Source organism: Cricetulus griseus, chromosome 7 (assembly GCF_003668045.3).
Source record: "Cricetulus griseus strain 17A/GY chromosome 7, alternate assembly CriGri-PICRH-1.0, whole genome shotgun sequence".
In the NCBI taxonomy this organism is placed as follows: Eukaryota; Metazoa; Chordata; class Mammalia; order Rodentia; family Cricetidae; genus Cricetulus; species Cricetulus griseus.
The window spans coordinates 64,461,676-64,481,394 of NC_048600.1; the positions used below are offsets into that span (position 1 = coordinate 64,461,676).

General features: G+C 45.2%; 1 protein-coding gene across 1 annotated transcript in view; it reads left to right on the plus strand.

The window, feature by feature from the left end:
• Positions 1-19,719, plus strand: part of Rnf130 (ring finger protein 130) — a 127,818-nt gene that overhangs the window by 23,903 nt on the left and 84,196 nt on the right. The window contains exons 2-4 of the mRNA XM_035448109.1: positions 3,631-3,758; positions 14,381-14,500; positions 14,796-15,200. Of these exons, the coding sequence (XP_035304000.1) occupies positions 3,631-3,758; positions 14,381-14,500; positions 14,796-15,200 (653 nt within the window). The remainder of the gene's footprint in view (positions 1-3,630; positions 3,759-14,380; positions 14,501-14,795; positions 15,201-19,719) is intronic.

A 19,719-nucleotide genomic window follows, 5' to 3' on the forward strand; every position in this document is an offset into this window, starting at 1 on the left:
TATTCCCTTTTAATCCACTTATATCAGTCAGAGCTGCATTTTGATGCAATTATCAGGAAATCTTTCACACAGTGATTTAGATCGAGAAGAGGAGAAGAGGGGGGCTGGGTCAGCATCTATGCTAAGAGAACTCATGAACCTTCTCCCTTGCCTCTTCACCTTCTGAGTTCACAGCTTCCGCATTAGCCAGACTGTCTTGGGTAACAAGAACACCCAAGAAGCAACCTCAAGAAGGGAAGATTTATTTTGGCTCATGGTTTCAGAAGTGTCAGTCCATGGAGATGAGATAGGAAAGGTGTGGTAGAGCAGACAGGAAGTGGAGGGGAGGGAAAGGAAGGAGAGCAGGAGAGGGATGAGAGAGAATGACTCTCCTACCCTGAAGCCTTTCTCCTGCCCCCCTACTTCATCTGGGCCTGTAGCCTGTGGATCGATGCTGCCCAAACTCAGAGCAACTTTTCCCTTAGTCAAGTCTCTGTGGAGACACCTTAACAGAAGCACAGAGGAGTAGCATAGCCACCCTCCCACTGCTTCTCAAATCAACAAGTTGCTGATCACGATGCTTGGTTTCCAAGTGGTCTGGAGGAAGGAGGAGATGAGACAAGAGCAAAGCTCCCCTCCTAACTGTGCATGAAGTACAACTTTGCAGGGAATAACATGTACCACGAGGGTGGGCATCTTTGATTTCTTGCTGATATGCTCTACACACCCAGAGTCATTGCTTTATAAAGTTGTGTTGGGTGAAGAGGTAGATGGATGCTCATTCAGGAAAAATGAATGCAAGTTTTATCTCCTAGAGCCTATAAAGCAGAATCAGCATGGGAGAAGGGATTATGGTGAGCACCAGGTGACCCTCCAACAGTATCTGACACCTTGATCCCCAGGCAATCTCTTGATGCCCCTCATGGGCCTTTATCTTCCACAGAAAGTTTCTTGAGGGATATTCCCCCTATGTCTAAGCAGATTTGGATACCTCATCCCACCCTTCTTTATTAGGAAAGTCTTACCCTACAAAGCATGTGTTTCACTGGGAAGATATGTCCCTCAATCCTTACAACTCTCCCAGGCAAAAAAAACTGGCAGATTTAGTATCCAATCACAACTCCAGCAGATGCTGTGGCCTCTTGCCTTCTCCCTTTAGTAAAGACACTGGACACCAAATGGATACAGTTTTTCACAAGGGTTTTATTGCAGGAACACTTCTAGCATTCACATTCCATGTACAGAAATGATGGTAGATTTTCCTTTAACAGAAGTAAAGACAGTCAAACCAAATTTATGTTTCTTTTTTCCCTCGAAGAGATGCAGCAAGAACCAGCCAATATATGGAGACTATCAGAGAGACTTCAGTGTTGTGGACTAAAGTATGCCTCCTCACCCTAAGCGTAAGGGGAGTGTCTAGGGGTACGCAATATTCTTGGGATTGGTGAGGTTCCAGGCTTGGCTGACCTGTCCTGTGTTGATTGGTCAACTGGTTGTTATGGCCTGAGACTGTTGCGGAGGGGGGGTACTAGACACTCCCCTTATCCTGCCCCATAAGTTCCCCGACTTGGGTCCCTTGGTGATTTGGAGGTTCAGAATCACAATTAAAAGTCCTGGCTGCTGTTCCAGCAGACCCAGGTTCAATCCCAAGTTACTACATGGCAGTTCACAACCATCTGTAACTCCAGTTCCAGGGAATCCAACACTCTTTTCTGGCCTACTTAGACACCAGGCATGCACATGCACAGAAATACATGCAGCCAAGCACTAATACACCTGAAAATATATATTTAGAGAACTCTGGATAATATGGATTGCAAGGACCAACACCTAAGATTGTCCTCTGACCCTCATGTCTGAGGCGTGCACATACTCAGACTCATGTACACACACAAAGATAAAACATTTGTCATTTAGGCCATCCAATTTAGAGGAGCTTGTTAGAATGGCCTAGTAGACTATAATACATGTCTATGGAGGAGGATGTCACTTGGGGCCATCACCTGACTCTGGCAGCCTCAAACTTCAGCAGTAGTTATATATTCCCCCTACCTTTGGTTCTTCCTTCTGCAATCTGACTACTCTCATTAGGTTCTCCTGGTGCCTCTTGACAAGTCATCAGGAGATCACCGTTTACCATTGCAAAACAGAATATATTTTGAGAAAATGAAAACAAGGCAACTGAAAAGTCACTTATAATCCTCCCAAAATAAGTGCAACTATTTTTGTTTGCTGGTTCCCTTCCAGTGCTGGTTCACATGTGTGGACTTACCCAATGCAATGGCAACTAGGTATTTTGCATTCCACTTTTGCACTCAACAGAATATCAGAAGGACTCTCTGTGTTTCCCCAGCTTCGTGATGTATTAATAGCCTCTAATCATCTTCAAATTTGTTGCACCATAATTTTCCTCACAGACAAACGATCTTATTTCCAACTTTTTGTCCTTATAGCAAAGCTGTAATCAACATGCTCGTGCACTGTGTTTGTTTGTTCTTGTGTTGGAATGTTGGTTTGGTGGCAGCCTGGACTCTGGCATCAGCTGCGACTGGCAGCTCATACTGTCCTGTCCCTCCCAAATCTCTAGGCTGCTGGTTATGAAAGCGCTTCATGGTCCCAAGCATCAGACTCTCCATTGAGCATAAGTGACCTGGAAATGACGTGGTCCCCTTCCTGGATGATGTCTCAATATGGTTTCCCATGCTATAACTGAATACTACACATCAGGAAATTTACAGGGAATAGTTTGTAGACATATATGATGGCACAGGTCTGTAATTCTAGCCTGTGGGAGGGGGATGTAGGAGGAACAGTGGTTCAGGATCAGCTTTGACTACATTGAAAATTCAAGGTCAGCCTGAGCTACTAGAGACCCTGTTTCAAAAAACTAGAATCAGAGGCTGAGGAGATGATTACTAAGTAAAATGCTTTTCAGGCAAGCACAAAGACCTGAGTTTGATCACAAGAACCAAACCTGTGTGTGTGCATGTTGGTAACTCTGAGTGTCCTGGAACTTGCTCTGTAGGCTGGGCTAGCCTCAGACTCATAGATATCCCCCTGTCCACCTGCCTCCACCTCCTGAGTGCTGGGATTAAAGGCATGTGCCACCACTGCCCATTCAAGAACCCAGATTTTAAAAGCCTCGTAAATGGATGCTGGGAAGTCCCTTGTACCAGCTTGGTATCTAGGGAGGGTCATGCTGGTTGGGACACCACAGAGTCCCCAAACAGCATAGGATGTCACATGGAAAGCCAGAAGCCTGCAAGCTTAGGTCTCTTTCTCATTACCAATGCAATCACAGGAGCCCCTTCCAAATTACCTCCCAAATGTGCCAAGTATTATCAACATACAACTTTGGAGATTAAGTTTCAACATGAGTTTTTAGGGGTGACATTTAAGCCACGACAGATGACATGTCTGAAGAGAGACCTTCATATCCCCACTTCTACTTCTGGAAGGAAGTGGCCAGATTTCACCTAGCAAAAAGTGAGACCAGGGAGATTGTGCCAATCTGTCTGCATCAGATAAAGGCTGCCATTGTTTGGTACATTCCTGTTGAGCCATGCTAGCCCCAGTAGGGCTACTTCTCTGCCATCAGATGCTCCCTGGACAAGGGTTGTGGTCAATGTGTCTTGTGTGTCTATACTCCAGGTGTGAGCACCTGGCTCAGATAGAGAATCTGATGCAAAGCCTGGAGGAACATATTGATGACTTAGCCGAGCAGCAGTATCCTAACGAAGTTGCTCCAAGAATCCAGCTGCTCAGGTGTCGAGGTCCAGGTAAGGGTGTCCTATCCTTTCTGAAGCCAGTCTGACCACCTTCCCTTTAAGCAGAAGAGCATCTGGGTAGCTTCCCCAAACAATCGTTTTTCTCTATTGTTGACCAAATCTGTTGCTCTTGTTTACATGCTGAAGGCCCCTTGGGTACAATAAATCTCCTGGTGAAGGAGCCATTATAACCCTAAGGATGTCCACTTCAAGTCAGTCTGACTGCCAGTGGTCCGACAAGAGGGCCAGCTGGTCCAGGCTGGCTCCAGCCAGCTGTCACCTACTTGCTCTCTCAGCTTTTTGTGACTCAATCATTCATCATTCCAACCAAAGGGATCTTGACAAAGGGCAAAGTGATACCTTCGATTCTGCTAAAAGGGCAGCCACCCTGGCAGATCATCCCAGCTCAGCATCCCAGGGGAGGGATCAGGCTCAGGACCCACTCAAATTCCTGGACAGAGCTCAGTTTCAAGTCTCTAGCTTCCTGGACTGAGCCAAATGCAAGGAAACACAGAGTTCATCTGAATCTTGAGCCTGGCGCCAACCTGGTGGTGAGATGCAGGAGGGACCTGGGATCAGCCAGGATTAGGTTTGTGTCCTTGGCCTCTACTTTAGCCTTGTCTATGGAGAAAAGACATTACTTCTCTAGGCTTTGATCTCCTCATCCAAGTATCCTCTGGAAAATTAAATTCTGCTCTGTAACATACAACAGGCTCCAAATATGACCTCAAACTTCCTATGCAGATCTTGACTTCTTGGTCCTTTGACTCTGCCTCTCAGATGCTGGGATTACAGGTGTGTACCACCCTGCATAATTTATGAGGTGATAGTGATTAAGCTTAGGGCTTTCTGCATGCTAGGTGAGCACTCTACCAACTGAGTTATATCGAAGTCCATCTGTTTATAGAAGTTTTGGGGTTTTTGTTGTTGCTGTTGTTTTTGTTTTTTCAAGGGTTTCTGTGTAGCTTTGTAGACCAGGCTGGCCTCGAACTCACAGAGATCTGCCTGCCTCTGCTTCCCAAGTGCTGGGATTAAAGGTATGTGCCACCACAGTCCACCTTATCTATAGAAGTTTTTAAACTATCATCTCACCTGACCCCAAGGCCACTGTATCACAATATGGTCTGTGAGCCCTGGGCTTGTGGGTATGGTCAGTGTGACAGGTCTTCTCTCTATGCATTCGGCCATATGGCTTCCCTTAAAAGAGTCTAGCAGCAAAAGGAGGAAAGCCAGCTTCCTTCCTCTAGTCTGTTCCCTGCGAGGTAAGGGGGGGGGGTCTGACCACTTCCATTTTTTTGAGGTTCTTGGTATATGAAAATTAGGAAGGTTAGAGTAATCATCACATAGTTTCAGTATTTAGACATGAAAAGAAAATCAATGCACTTGTGTTGTTAACAAAGTAATTGAAGAACTCAGTATGTTTCTTGGTAAATTTTGAGTGGTGTAGTCCTGCAGGAGACAAGCTTCAAGACTCAGGAAAACCATCTACTTCTTTGAGTGTGGGAGTGGGTGGGTGCACGCATGTGAGAGCACGCTCATGTGTATGTTGGGGAAGCATGTGCATGTGTGCACGTGGCAGCCAGAGGTCAACACTGGGTGTTACTCTTCAAAAGCCACCCATATTTTTAGGAGACAGGATCTGCTGGCCTAGAACTGTGAGCTGAATAAACCCCACCTCTTTATAAAGGTCCCCTCCTCAAGTATTTCTATAGTGTTGGAAATGGACTATCATCAAATAATTCAGGCAAAATATGAAAGAATGTAAAGATAGAGCATTTATGACCAAAGGGTAATAACCATGGCTAAATTCAAGTAGCGAGAACACAGGTGCTATTTAAAAAGCTTTTTAAAAAGCGTTTTTCTCATATTGGCTATTCTTTCTAAGTAACATTAAATTTTGGAAGGAATCGCTGTTGTGCAAACTTTTCTTGGGAAAGCATAAACAAAAATTTCCCCACTACATTAAGCACCAACAGCAAACCAAAGAAACAACTCCACTTGAGTGAAGAAACAACTTCACTCAAGTCTAGCTTGGTGAAGCAATGCGTTTATTGAACTTGCTTACAGACATATGAGTGACAAGTCACCCACAGAAGGAGCACAAGTGAGGGGTCACTCACAAAAGGAGAGTGAGGGGTCACCACAGAAGGAGAGAAAGTGAGGTGTTACTCACAGAAAGAGTAGGAATGAAAGATTACTTAGAGGAGTGTGGGTGACTCCAAAACAGCAATGTCATTAAAGTCTCACCAAAGCATGGATGCAGAAGTTATCGCTATGTAGTTGAAGTCCCCCCTTAAGTTAACTTTCCACACTCAATGAACTCCAGCATCTCCCGATACCACATGCAGCTGCACAGAATTACATAGTACAGGGAGAAAGGTGCAAGACTTGGAATGGCTGAGTGGAAGGTGAGGGTCTCATGACCCTTGCTCCCCCTTCCTTTGTGGAAGGTTCTTGTGCTCACAGATAAGCAATGGGAGATCCAGGTATGTTAAACATACAGTTCTGGAGTTTTTTGTGGGTTTTGTTGTTGTTGTTTTCAAAGGAAGGGATGCATAACCTTTCATCTGCCCAGAAGACTGAGCCCAAAGGTAGTTAATACCCTGGTAACCTTTGCATTATTTGTATAGCCAAGATCACACCGGATCCTCCCCAAGACCCTTATTGAAGATTGTCAGTCTAGAGAGCCTATCTTCTTTGTTTGTTTTGCTTTTTCAGGACAGGGTGTCTCTATGTTCTGGAACTCACTCTGTAGACGCAGAGAGCTCCACATTCCTTTTATGAGGGAAGTCAACATTTGTGACCTTGGTCTCTTGTGATCACAGCTGCTCTGACTAAGATGGTAATGGCTGTTATACTTGGAAGACAGCATTCCACAACAACTGCTGACACAGATATGTTGTGGATTTTCTATGTTGTTGTGTCCTGCCAGCAGGGTGGTACCAGGTAACCAAGTGTGCTGGATGCTGGTCTACCTGAACGCCCATGCACTCAAGTTGGCTTATTCCAGGGATGTCTGTGTGAGAGCAGGACCTCAGACTCACCTGACCATGACTAGATCTTTCCAAAGTCCTTGTCTTCCCAGCAACAAGTAAGTCATGAGGAAGTGTGCTGAGTAGTGGCTACAGTTGCAGATGCCCATTACCAGATGAGCAGCTGTTAAAATTAGAGGGGTCAGGAACTTCATCTCTGCTTTATACAGAGATGCTGACCTAAGTCAAAGGGACAAGTAGACACTATGCAGCAGACCTGTGACCAAACACTTATGTGAACCACTGGTATTGATATAAATCATCCTGAAAAATAAGGAAGAACTAGAGAAAGAGGGAAAAGGGGAGTATGTAGAGTCCTGAGAACACCCCCAATATTACCCCAATATCATGGTCAATTTCACAGTACCAGTGGTTCAACAATTGGCTCTCTAAATTTATGAATACGTAACAACGGGCTCTAGTGCACGGTTGATGTGAACCCAGACCTGGGTGTCTTTCTCACACTCCTCTTCTTTTCTATCAGTATGTCCTATATTTCAACTTCTAAAAACTCATTTTCAGATTTTCACTATGTTCATATTTCACTTAACTATTACTCAAATAATTTTTTAAGATCCCTCCATCCCTTCCCTTCTTTTCTCTTTTCTCCCCCACATGCTTTCTTTTTCTTTGTGGTTAGGGATAGAAGCAGGAAGATTAGAACTTTAAGATCATTTTCAGCTACATAATGAATTCCTGGCCACCCTGGCCTACAGGAGACTATCTCAAAAAAAAAAAAGAAGTACTTTATTTGAAACAAAATCTCACTCTATCATCCTCTCTGGACTAGAACCTTTATACCTTGAGCCATTCTCCTGCCTAAGCCTCCTGAGTACTGAGATTACGACTGTAAGCCATCACACCTGGCTAAAATGAATGAGAATGGCCCCTGTGGGTTCATAATATTTCAATACTTGGTCACTAGTTAGTAGAACTGTTTGGGAAGTGTCAAGAAATGTGGCCTCATTGGAGGAGGTGTGTCACTGTGGGGTGGGCTTTCAGGCTTCAAAAGCCCACATCACTCCTAGTTAGTTCTCTCTGCTTTCTACTTTCTGATAAAGATGTAAGCTCTCAGTTAGTGCTCTAGCAACATACCCACCTGTCTGCTGCCATGCTCCCCGCCATGATGATCACGGACTCCAGTCCTCTGGAATTGTGACCTCCTAGTAAATGTTTCCTTCTGTAAGTTACTTTGGTCATCGTGTTTTGTCACTGCAATACAAAAGCAACTAAAACACTGTGTGTTGGATCTGATGACCCAAAGACAGGACTCTGGGACCCTAGAGCCTGTCCCTGTAGAGCCATTTTATGAAAAGGACACAGCTGGTCACATCATTCCCAAGGAGGAGAGAGGGAATCTGAGGTGAATAGCACTAGAAGCAGTCCCTACACAGCTCTAGGATAGGATTATAGACCACCTGTAGCATTCTGAGGATTGGAGGACTCACAAGACACACCTCCAGCACAGCATGCTCCACAGCATTGGATCAGTTTCTGTAACAATTTATCCATGGTCACCGCTTGGGGATAGGATGTGATCAGTAGCAACAGTGGAGGCATCAACATAGAGACAGAAAAGAGAGATTCAAATGGGGGGCCAGGGAAGGCAGCTAAGAAAAGACAGTGGCACTTATTCCAAAGCTAAGTGCATCCCTTGTCTTGGTTCTAAAGCTCACACTTTCAGTGATGCAAGTAGGCAAGACCCAAACATGCTGACACTGTCTGTTTTCTGTTGCTATAACACATTATCTGAGTCTGGGTGATTGATAAAGGGTAGATGCAAATTTGGATTATGGCTCTGGAAGCTGAGAGTTCCAGGACCATGGCCCCAACATTTGTCGAGGGCCGCCTTGCTATACCCTATTATAGTAGAAGGCACCTCGTGGCAGGGCAGAGACAGCAAACTAGAGAGTACTTGCTTTGATAACTAAGTCACTCCTCAATAACTCATTGGCCCATTACTCCACAAATCCATAAATGGATCAATCTATTCATGAGCCTGCACCCTCCTGACCCAATTACCTCCAAATACCATCAACAAATGACTTTAGGGATTAAGTCGCCAATAAATAAATACTTGGGAATAAATATTCAAGCCATAGAAATGAGCTGTATACAAAGCTTAGTAGTAGAGCCATTGTCCTGAATGTAAGGTTACAGGCTCAAAGTCCAGTAGCATGAGGAGAGGAGGACAACAAGGAGGCAGCAGCATAGCAAACATACAGGTTTCTTAACGCCTCTGTTTGTCATAGTCCCAAGAGAAAAATCAATAACAGTGCTCATCAGTAGAAAAATGGATAAATCAATAGTGGAATACTACACAGAAAATAAAAAATAACTATGACTGATTAAATTAAAATGAAGTAAAAAGAATTTCATCCATGATGTGATAGACTTTGGGGAGCCCCTTTTGAGGGCCTTACCCTGCCTGGGGAGTGGAGGGGGGATGGCTAGGGGCAGGTGGGATGTTGGGGGGAGGGGAGGGAGAGGGAGAAGGGATTGTCATGTGACGCAAGCTTGATCCTAATTTGAATTAATAAAATAAAAAATAAATAAATAAATAAGAATTTCATCCATAACATTAAGAAGCCAGTGACTGGAGAGATGGTTCATCAGTTAAGGGTGGTGACTTCTCTCCCAGAGGACCTGGATCCAATTCCCAGCACCTACATGGCAACTCACAATTGTCTGTAACTCCAGTTCCAGGGCATCTGATGCCCTCACACAGATATATATGCAGTGTTTACCAATGCACACAAAATAAAAATAAATAATCTAAACAAGAAAAGAAAAGAAACCAGACACCAAAGAGTATGTGTTGTATGGTTCCATTTGTGTAAATCAAACTAATCTATGGCTACAGAAATCAGAATACCAGGGTGCTTGTCATTGAGGAGGCCAAGATTTTCAGTGGTGTTAGTGATGTTCTGTATTGTTCTAGATAGTTATTACAAAGGTGCTTTTACCTTGGAAACATTTGTTGGGTGTACACACAAGATTTCTACACTTTCCTTTTTAAAAGATCTTTGTGTGCTGTGTGTGTGTGTGTGTGTGTGTGTGTGTGTGTGTGTGCGCGCGCGCGCGCGCGCGCGCACGCGCATTTTCACTGTCTGTGTGGTGGATGTGTTCATGCCACGGTACGTGTATGGATGTCTGTCCTTGCCTTCAACTTTGTTTCAGGCAAGGTCTCTTCTGGGTATTTTCCTATCTCCACCTGCCCTTTTCCTATAGGAATTCTGGCATTACAGACATGTGGTAATGTATCTGGCTTTTTGTGAGCTCTGGGGATCAGAACTTAGACTCACAGTCACCACTTCACCCCAGAGCCATCTTCCCAGTCCCTGGATATTACTTTTCAACATAAACATTAATAAATATAAAGCTAAAAACCCAGTGTAGTACTGAATAAAGAGACTGAAAGACAGAAGATATTCATAACCTGGTAGTATTTAACAATTTAAAAGTACATGATATTAGAAAACACACATCTTGGGGAAAAAAACACAGAGACGCATTAAGTACATTAGAATGGGTGTCTGTGGGCAGGAAATGAGAGTGGGAATCACAGATAGAAGTAAACATAGCACTAACAAAATAAGAGCAGGGTCTTGCAGGATCAATGGGGATCATTCAGAAAATTTAAGAAAATAGACCAGAGGGCGTGGTGGCACGTGCCTTGATTCCTAGCACTCAGTGAACAGAGGCAAGCAGATCTCTGTGAGTTCAAGAGCAGCCTGTGAGTTTCAGGATATCCAGGGCTGTTCTACAGAGAAATCCCATCCCCCAAAGCAAACAAACAGACAAGAAAAAGAAAATTTAATAAACAAGAAAGCACAAGAAAAGGTCAGATATGAAAGAGGAGATGGAGGAAGAGAAGAGGGAGGAGTAGGGAGCAGAAGAGGAGGAGGGAAAGACAGGACAACCCTTTGAGAGTTTCAGCACTGCCCCTGGGACCATGCTGAGGCTTTAACCCCTGGAGTCCCCCAAGCACTATTCAATAAGCCTTAAACACAGGATCTGTGTCCATGATCCTGAAGAAGTAGACACTGTTCTGAGGTACAGATCAGATCCTGACAGACTGAAGCCCTTAGTGGAGTCTGGAACCTTGGAAGTTGATAGCTGAGATCTCAGTGGCACTCTGGGAAGAGGAGACTCTGAGCTGAGATATACAGGTGATATAGGAGTTCTTATGAACTGGGAAAGTGGATGAGAGGCATGTGAACAGGCTTGCAGAGACAGAGGAGAGTGGTGCTTGGTGAAGACAGAGAGATGACCCTGTCAAGGTGGACACGAGGGCAACTCACTCACAGGCAACTGCAGCTCTATTCAGACCTCAGTCCATGTCCTCCAGGAGACCTGCCACACTCAAGTACCCCAAATGTGGTGCTCTTATTTACTAAATACCTTCATACCTTTTGTTTTTATGACAGGATCTCATGTATCCCAGGATTGCCTTGATGGCCTTGAACTCACTATGTAACTGAGGATGACTTGATCCTTTGCCACCATCTCCTTTGACTGCTGGGATTCCAGGCATATAGCACTATACTTGGTTTATGTGAGCTGAAAATTGCACCAGGGCCTTATGCATGCTGGGCAAGCATTCTAGCAATTGAGCTACATCCCCAGTCCTTACTTTATACTTTTAATTAACTCATCTTTACCTTAATTTTTAGGGGTGAGTACATAGAGAGATGCTTGACACATCACTAATCAATAAGAAAGCAAATAAAAAACCCCAAGGAGATACCATATCACATCCACTCCAATGGCTGCTGTTAAAAGAAAATAAAAGAGAAAACAGGTGTTGGTGAGGATGCAGAGCGAGTGGAACCCTGGCACACTGTTGGTGGCTATGTAAAATGGTACAGCTGCTGTGGGACATAGTATGAGTGACCCAGCCTCACAAAAAAAGCAGCAAAAAATGACAGATCGGTCTAGAAATTTCACTTCTGAGTACATACACAGAGAAACCTAAAGCAGGCACACACCTATGTTGACAACCCCCTTTCTTGGGAATAGCTAAACTGGAAGCAACTCAGGTGGCCATCAGTAACAAATGAAAGTAAATCAAGACATTGTTCAGCCTTAATGGAGAAGGAACACGTGTGACACATGTGACAACATGGATGAATCTTGAAGATGGTAGAAGAAAAAATACTGGGTAGTTCCATTTCAATGAGAGGCTACAGCGGTCCAATCCAGAGAGATGATGGAAGGGCGGTTGCCAGAGGTTGAAAACATGAAGAATTTGGAGTTGTTTGGTGAGTACAGCTTCATTTTGGGAGATGACAAGTGTTCTATAGATAAATAATGGTGATGGTTCCACAAGAGTGAGCATTTAGTGCCACTAACTGTGCACTCTTAAAGTGTTAAGATGCTGGTGTGTGTAGTGTGTGTGTGTGTGTGTGTGTGTGTGTGTGTGTGTGTGTGTGTGTGTGTTTTACTATTTTAAAATAAGGTAACTTTGTGTCCCTATTATAGTGAAGTCCAAGACAATGATACCATCCAGAACAAAGGGCTCTTAACATCACCTTAGATGCTGGTGTCTACTAAGGCATCAAGACCTCCTCTTTCTTCTTCTTCTTCTTCTTCTTCTTCTTCTTCTTCTTCTTCTTCTTCTTCTTCTTCTTCTTCTTCTTCTCCTGTTTGTTTTTTGAGACAGGGTTACTCTGTATAGTTTTGGAGCCTATCCTGGAACTTGCTCTGTAAATCAGGCTGGCCTTGATAGAGGCCAGAGAGACCCTAAGACCTCCTCTTAAAGTGGAGGTCATAACTAGATGTGGTAGCACACAGCTCAGCACTTCAGAGGGAGAGACGGGAGGGCATCTGTGAATTTGAGGACAGCCTGATCTATATAGTGAGTTTCAGGCCAGCAGGGCTATATAGCAAGACCCTGTCCCAAACAAAAAACAACGGAGGGGGGGGTTGCCTCTCAGTGACTGTCAGGGGAAAGTTACAGGCACCCTGGAGGACTGGAAAGTTGGCTCAGCACAGTGTTTAAAAGCTCATACTGCTCTTGCAAAAGACATGGATTTTCATTCCCAGCATTCACATGGCAGCTCACAACTGTCTGTAACTCCAGTTCCAGGGGATCCATTTCCCTCTTCTGACCTCCATGGGCACCAGCATGTATGTGGTGCACATAAACTCATGCAAGCACACAAACATACATTTTTTAAAAGTTTTTCAGGACAGGGTTTCTCTGTGTAGCTCTGGCTGTTACGGAACTTGCTCTGTAGACCAGACTGGCCTCGAACTCAGAGAGATCCGCCTGCCTCTGCCTCACAAGTGCTGGGATTAAAGGTGGGAGTCACCACTGCTGGGCAACACATGAATTGTTTTAAAATACATTCTTAAAAAGTACTCTCAAAAGCAGACACCCACAACTAATCACTGAACTGAACTGGAACCCAGTTGCAGAGAAGGACGAGTGAAGAGCAAAGGGGTCCAGACTAGGCTGGTGAAACGCACAGAAACAGCTGACCTGAACATTCCCAGACTGATAGCTGGGAAACCAGCATGGGACTGATCCAGACCCCAGGAACATGGGTTTCAGTGAGGAAACCTCAGAAATCTACGGGACCTCCTGTAGTAGTTCAGTACTTATCCCTAGCATAGGTGTGGACTTTGGGAGCCCATTCCACATAGAGGAATACTCCATGAGCCAAGACACACGGGATGGGCCTAGGTCCTATCCCAAAGGATACGATAGACTCTGATGAGCCCCCTTTTGGAAGGTCTCACCATCCAGGGGGAGCAGAAAGGATATGTGATAGGTAGGATTTTTGTTGAGGGGGGTTGTAGGGGAGGGAGTAAAGCAGAACTGGGATTGTCATGTAAAACAATCTTGTTTCTAATTCAAATAAAAAAATAAAATCAGAAAAAAGTACTCTCAAATAAATTTTTTCCTTAATAAACTCACAACAGCTGAGAGAGATGAATTGGAGTGTCCCCTTCTGGCCTGATTTAATAGGGTGGTGTCTATGGAACTCTGCAGAATTACCTCCTGCCGGTTTCCTGAGCGCGCACACACACACACACACACACACACACACACAAGACCCTCGTAAGGGCAAGAACTAGGGGCCATAAGCATTTTTTAACAAAGAGAGGACAGAGCACAAATGGGAGGGGCAGAGGAGATTCTTATTAGAGAAAGCCCTAAATATAGCCTGCGACTGTCTGGGCAGACAACTCCAGGGTCTTAGGCCTGAGAATGGGTACTGTAGAACACTTCATCCTGTGCAGAGAGGCCCAGCTACAGGAGAAACAGAGCAGAGCCCTTGTTAAATGCTGCAAGTACTGTACCATTTTACAGAAAGGAAGCGAGCATCTGTGGATTTGGGTATCCTGAGGGGGAAGAAACCATAGTACCAACCTTATGAGGTTTGCATCTGTCTCTAAAGGATCTTTCTAACCACTTAGATGCCTCTACCGGGTCCAGGTCTCCAGGGCCCCAAAACACAATGACACCTCCCAACCGATGTCAATTATTATACAATATGCAACCGACCCAGTGGGAATGTTGTTTCTCAAAGACATTTAATTTAAAACGTTTAGCTGGCTTATTTTATAGTCGTATCTCTAACATCTCTACAGGTCCTTGGAAAGCTTCACGGATCCAGGTCGTAATGGCTATGAAGCCCGGGACGGTTCACGGAGCTCACTGCCAGCAAGCAGGTGACTGGACCGCCCTGGCCCTCGTGCGGGAGGGCGGGAGTAGGCAGAGCCTAGCGCGCATGCGCGGTGGTCGGGCTTGCGCTCCGGGCTTGCGCGTTGCCGCTCGGCTGGAGTGGGGACCGGGCGTCAGCGGGCACGCGCCTTAGGCGGCATCGCTGCCCTGAGGCAGTCGGGACCACTGCTTTCCATCCTCCCCGAGTCCTCTCGGCCTCCCTGTCCACAGGCCTGGTCCCTCGGCGGTCGAGCTGCCCTGAAGAGACAGCACGCAGCCTGACACGCCATCTTCTCCTCAGGGAGCCACGGGCGCGTACCCGCGCGCCGGCGCGGACGTGAGAGCGGCGAGCGGCGGGGCCGCGGCGCCGAGGAGGGCCGTGCTGGTGCCGAGGCGTCGCGCGCGCGCGCGCGCCCCGCCCCCAGGCCGCGCGCCCGCCTCTCAGCGCGGCCCGAGCCCCCGCGAGCGGCGGCAGCGGCGGCGGCGGCGGCCGGAGGGACGATGAGCGGCGCGGCGCGGCGGGCCCGGCCCGGCTCGCGGCTCTGGCACTGCTGACCTGCAGCCTGTGGCCGACGCGGGCGGACAACGCGAGCCAGGAGTACTACACGGCGCTCATCAACGTGACGGTGCAGGAGCCCGGCCGCGGCACCCCGCTCACGTTCCGCATCGACCGCGGGCGCTACGGGCTCGACTCGCCCAAGGCCGAGGTCCGCGGCCAGGTGCTGGCACCGCTGCCCATCCACGGAGGTGAGACTGGGGCCGGAGCCGGAGGCCGGGCGGGGGGCGGAGAGCGCGGGGGCGGCGTGGCCCGGTGTCTGCGCGCGGTTTGGCCGCCAGCTTAGGGAATCGGGGTCCCCGCGCTTTGGAACCTGGCCTGCTGCTCCCCGCTAGGGAAAGAGGCTCCAGAAAGCCTGCTGCATCTCTCCCCTAAAATGAAATTTAAAAAAAGACTTAGAACGTCCCCCTCTTTTTCATTTAGGTAGCTTGTTTACTGGAGGGCATTGGAATGCGAGTTTGCAGGGACAGTTGAGACAAAGGAGGTGGTGCAGGGGCGCAGAGCTACTTCATGGTGGACGAGATGCTTAACCTGTATTTTGGAACCCGCAGGTTTGTGCTCGAAATCCCACGGATTTATCACTGCAGTGAATCTCGAGGGATGAGAGCCCCCCGTCTCCCTGCCCCCCTCCTCCGCCCGGAACGTCAAAACGTGCCGGTTTTTCTTTAGTGGCTAAGAGGAGGAGGGTCCCTGTTGCTTTTGGCTTTCTCTGGCCCCGGTAGTTTTGCTGTCATGAGACGCTGGGGATTTTCACACTATAAAGAACGCGAGAGTAGCTGAACTAGTATCCAAGTCTTCGTTCACCGGTACCTACCCAGAGGGAAAGTGGTAAAATGGTCAGGAATCGTCTTTGAAGCCATTTGATGTAGCCTCACCTCCCTTCCCAGTCCCCGTGTCCTCGTCGTCCCCCTCCCCACCCGACCCCCACGCCGACCCAGTGTATTCGGTCTGTGCATAGCTAATGATTTAATGTAAAACTTGTATCGGTTGATTACTGGTAGTGTTTAAAGGCCACGTTTCTCTTTGGAGTGTATTTTTTTTGGGGGGGGGACTTTGGCAGGCAGAACTTTGGGAAAATGTCTCCTATCTTCTCTACACTCTCACCTTTAGAACGTTGAGAGGGTTTAAAAACCAAATGCTATTCGTGTTCTGATGACCTAATCTAGGCACTCTTTAGGGTAATAATGTTTTGCTTTTATAGTCTAAAATATTAAAAAATAATATGCCCCCCCAGCTCTAGACTTGTATAACACATAATAAGCAGGTTTTTTGTTTGTTTGCTTGCTTGTTGTTTTGTTTTTGTTTTTTACATACTGTCTGGGAGTGAGGGTCACATAAGATTTTACTCCTACCTGTATTTTTAGACTGGGCTTTTAAATGTTCATTTTACACCAATGAGCAAATGCTTATGGTGTATTTCTTCCCACTAGGTTAGAAGCAGCACTTAAGGGTCCTACTTGACCATAGAAACAGTTTTTGTCTTTGCTCCACTCAATAAATATTTGCTGCCTGCTCTGTGCCAGTCACTGTGGTTGGGACATGTAATGTTGCCAAACTATGGCGGTAACAATGCTATACTATTTTCTGGTGGGGCAAAGAACTGTGAGGGTCATGTGGAAGGGAGGAAGAGGAAGAGACAGGCTAGCTCCTCTGCAGCAAGAACTTCATAATGTTGCGAAACCTGTGGTTTGCACTTGGGGCTTGGTTCGCCCAGGCATCCCAAGACCACCGCCCTCACTTAAGACGCTGGACTCCAAAGTGTTTCATGTGCTACTACTATCTCTTGCTTGTCTGTCACCTCCAAATTAAGCCCCATCTTGGAGAATGCTTAGGGGCTTCAAGAACTGAAAGGTGTCTTATCCTGTTACTGGGGAAATGGCATTGTGAGGTTGAGGGCTACATATCAGACCTGTGCTGCACATATACTGTGTGATATGTGCAACATAATCCTGCCTAGTGGCTTCATTTCTTATCCACAAAAAGAGACTGATAATGTATTTGCCTCTCCTGTGGAAAAGAGGTGTCATTATTGTATCTTTATTTATTTATTTATTTATTTTTATGTGTGGATATTTTGCCTGTATGTTTGTGTGCATTGTGGGAGTAGTCCGTCACCCCCAGACCAGACAAGAGTGTTGGATCCCCTGGAACTGGAGTAAAGAGCCATCTGTGGGTGCTGGCAACCAAGCCCTTGTCCTCTGCAAAACCAACAGCTGCCCTTAACTGCTGAGCCATATCTCCTGCCCTTACTACATGAGAATTGTTCCAGGATTTCTCAGGGTGATGATGGTGGGACCCTGTGGGTGGCTTCAGTCAAACTTTGGACAAATGGTCTTCACCCATGTGGTCTTTCAGTCTAGCAAGTGCTGATTGAAACCCACTTTGCCAAGCACCATTAAAAACCCTGGTGAAAAAGGAGGGCAGTAAAGCTGTTAAAGGCATCTTTATGAAACTCCCATTCAGAGAAGCTCTTTTTCCAGGTAGTCTACCTGTAAGTTGTTTCCACACCTGTGAATTTATACAGACTCCAAGGTGACATTCTGCTTGTGCACTCAAAACTCAGTAATGTGTTTTTAAAAGAAGACTGTGGTAGAAGACTGGTAAAATTATTCATGTTTAAGAAAACCATTTAAAACTAGGTGTGATGGTGTATGGATGCCTGTTATCCCAGCAGTAGAATTGCCCGAAGATTGATGCTCCATAGTTGTCACAGGACAGCCTGGGCTATGGTGTGAGACCCTGGTCCCCAAAACAAAACAATGATACCTATTTTAAAAGATCAAAGAGCTTTACAGTTTTCCTAATGCTTAGAATAATGGCTAGCTCTGTATCTGTAGCTTGATGTGTGAAGTTAGAAAGCCTTGTTATTTTGCAGTGCTCTTTTCAGATAGTATGAGTTGCACAGTTAGGCATGTATGAATTACTGAGTTTTACTTGTCCTATCTTTATAAATGATACATTGGCTTTGTTTTTCCTGAGAAGCTTTGCTATTTTAAAAGTGCATTTTGTAAAAATGTTACCATTGTACTTTGTAAAATACTTCCTAAACAAGTATACTTTGAAACAAATATTCTTTATTGAACAAAATGTATCAGTAAGTGGAGATGCTCTTTGTTCTGGGCTAACATTTACATTTTACCTGATAAAGTACTCATTTTTAGAAATGGAGTTTTGAAGGAGTGTGTACTAACATTTATGAACAGATCATAGTTGCTTTTTTGCTGCTTGCTGTAATGGTCAGCTTTGAATTAGGCACACTAATCTCTTTGCAGAGCAGACCTAGATAGTGTGTGGCACAGACATTGTAAATGTGCTTTATGTGCATGCACACTGGCTTTTTGTTTGAGCCCAGAGTGGGGGTTGGGGAAGGAGAAAGGCCTGTGGTGATGATGTAATTAGTATGTATGCAGATTGCTGGCAGCAAGAGTTTGGCATTGGTCACTTTATGCCTTGTACACTAAATTTCAGGATGGGGTGTTAAAAGCTTAGAGAACAGCTTTGCCAAGTATTAAACCTTACTGATACCTTGCTGATGGTAGAGTTACAACCCAGTTTTTAAAGTGTTTTTAATCTTAGGTTTTTATGTTTAAAATTGTGGTCCTGTTGGAACCCTGGTGCTTCCTTTAGCAGATCTGGAGTTGGATTTAGGAATTTTCATGAGCAGTGAAGGAGACTGACATAAAAACAGAAGGTGACAGAGATCATGTAACACTAGAGTTGATATTAGCACAGGAAGGCCACCAGACATAGAGATGTCACAATAGTTACAGAAAAGGTACATATGATCCTGGGAGCAGGTGCTCTGAACATTGAGAAAGAAAACTCAGAAGAGCTGAAGGCTTTGAAGACAGTGCTGAAATAATTAAATTGCTCGGCAAGAAGAACATGTGTGGGGGGTGTTATATTTGTATATTTGTATTCAACTTTATAGTGTAGACAGTATTTTACATGGTATATTTTCCCCTTCACTTTTGGATGATTTCTATTAGCATATAAATGTTAGGGGAAAAAAATCTAGAATCACCCACCCCCCTTACCAGGCTCCCAACATGCTACCTTCCTATTTCTGTTTCTGTTAGAGAAAAGTGTCTGACACATGTTTCCCTACTTGCTGCCTCTACTTTTTCCTCCTGCTCTTTCTTACATGGTGAAAGTCTTTGCTATGCTAGTGAATAAAAAACAACAACATATTTAACTGATATGTTGGATGACATGGTCAGGATTCCTAAAGTCTCAATGTATAAGGTGATAGGGTGAAGTTAAAACAAAAAGTTTTAACTTTTTGTTAAAGATGAATGTACTTATTTACATATTAATTAAGAATTAAGACGCATTGCCTTCTTTGAGGGTTGTTCATGAAGATAAGTTTCAGCCATGACATAACATGTCAACTGTCATGGCCCTCCCATGTCGAATGACACAGCTGGTAAGTTCTCCTGACTTTGCCCAGGCCAATACTAGGTTGCATCTGAATGTAGGGAGGCTCAATCATACTTCATAGAGGCCATACACACTTTTAGTTTATAGTTAATTTTGATTACAAGTTGTAAGAGATGAAAGAACTGCACAACTTCATTTTGAATGTTATAAAAGAAATCCTTCACTGGTAAGAATAGACTAATGTCTTCTAAGATCCTCTCACCTGAAACAAGGTGTGACTGAAAGAATAAGACAGATCTTTTAAGAAACCTTCCAGAATATACTCTTTAA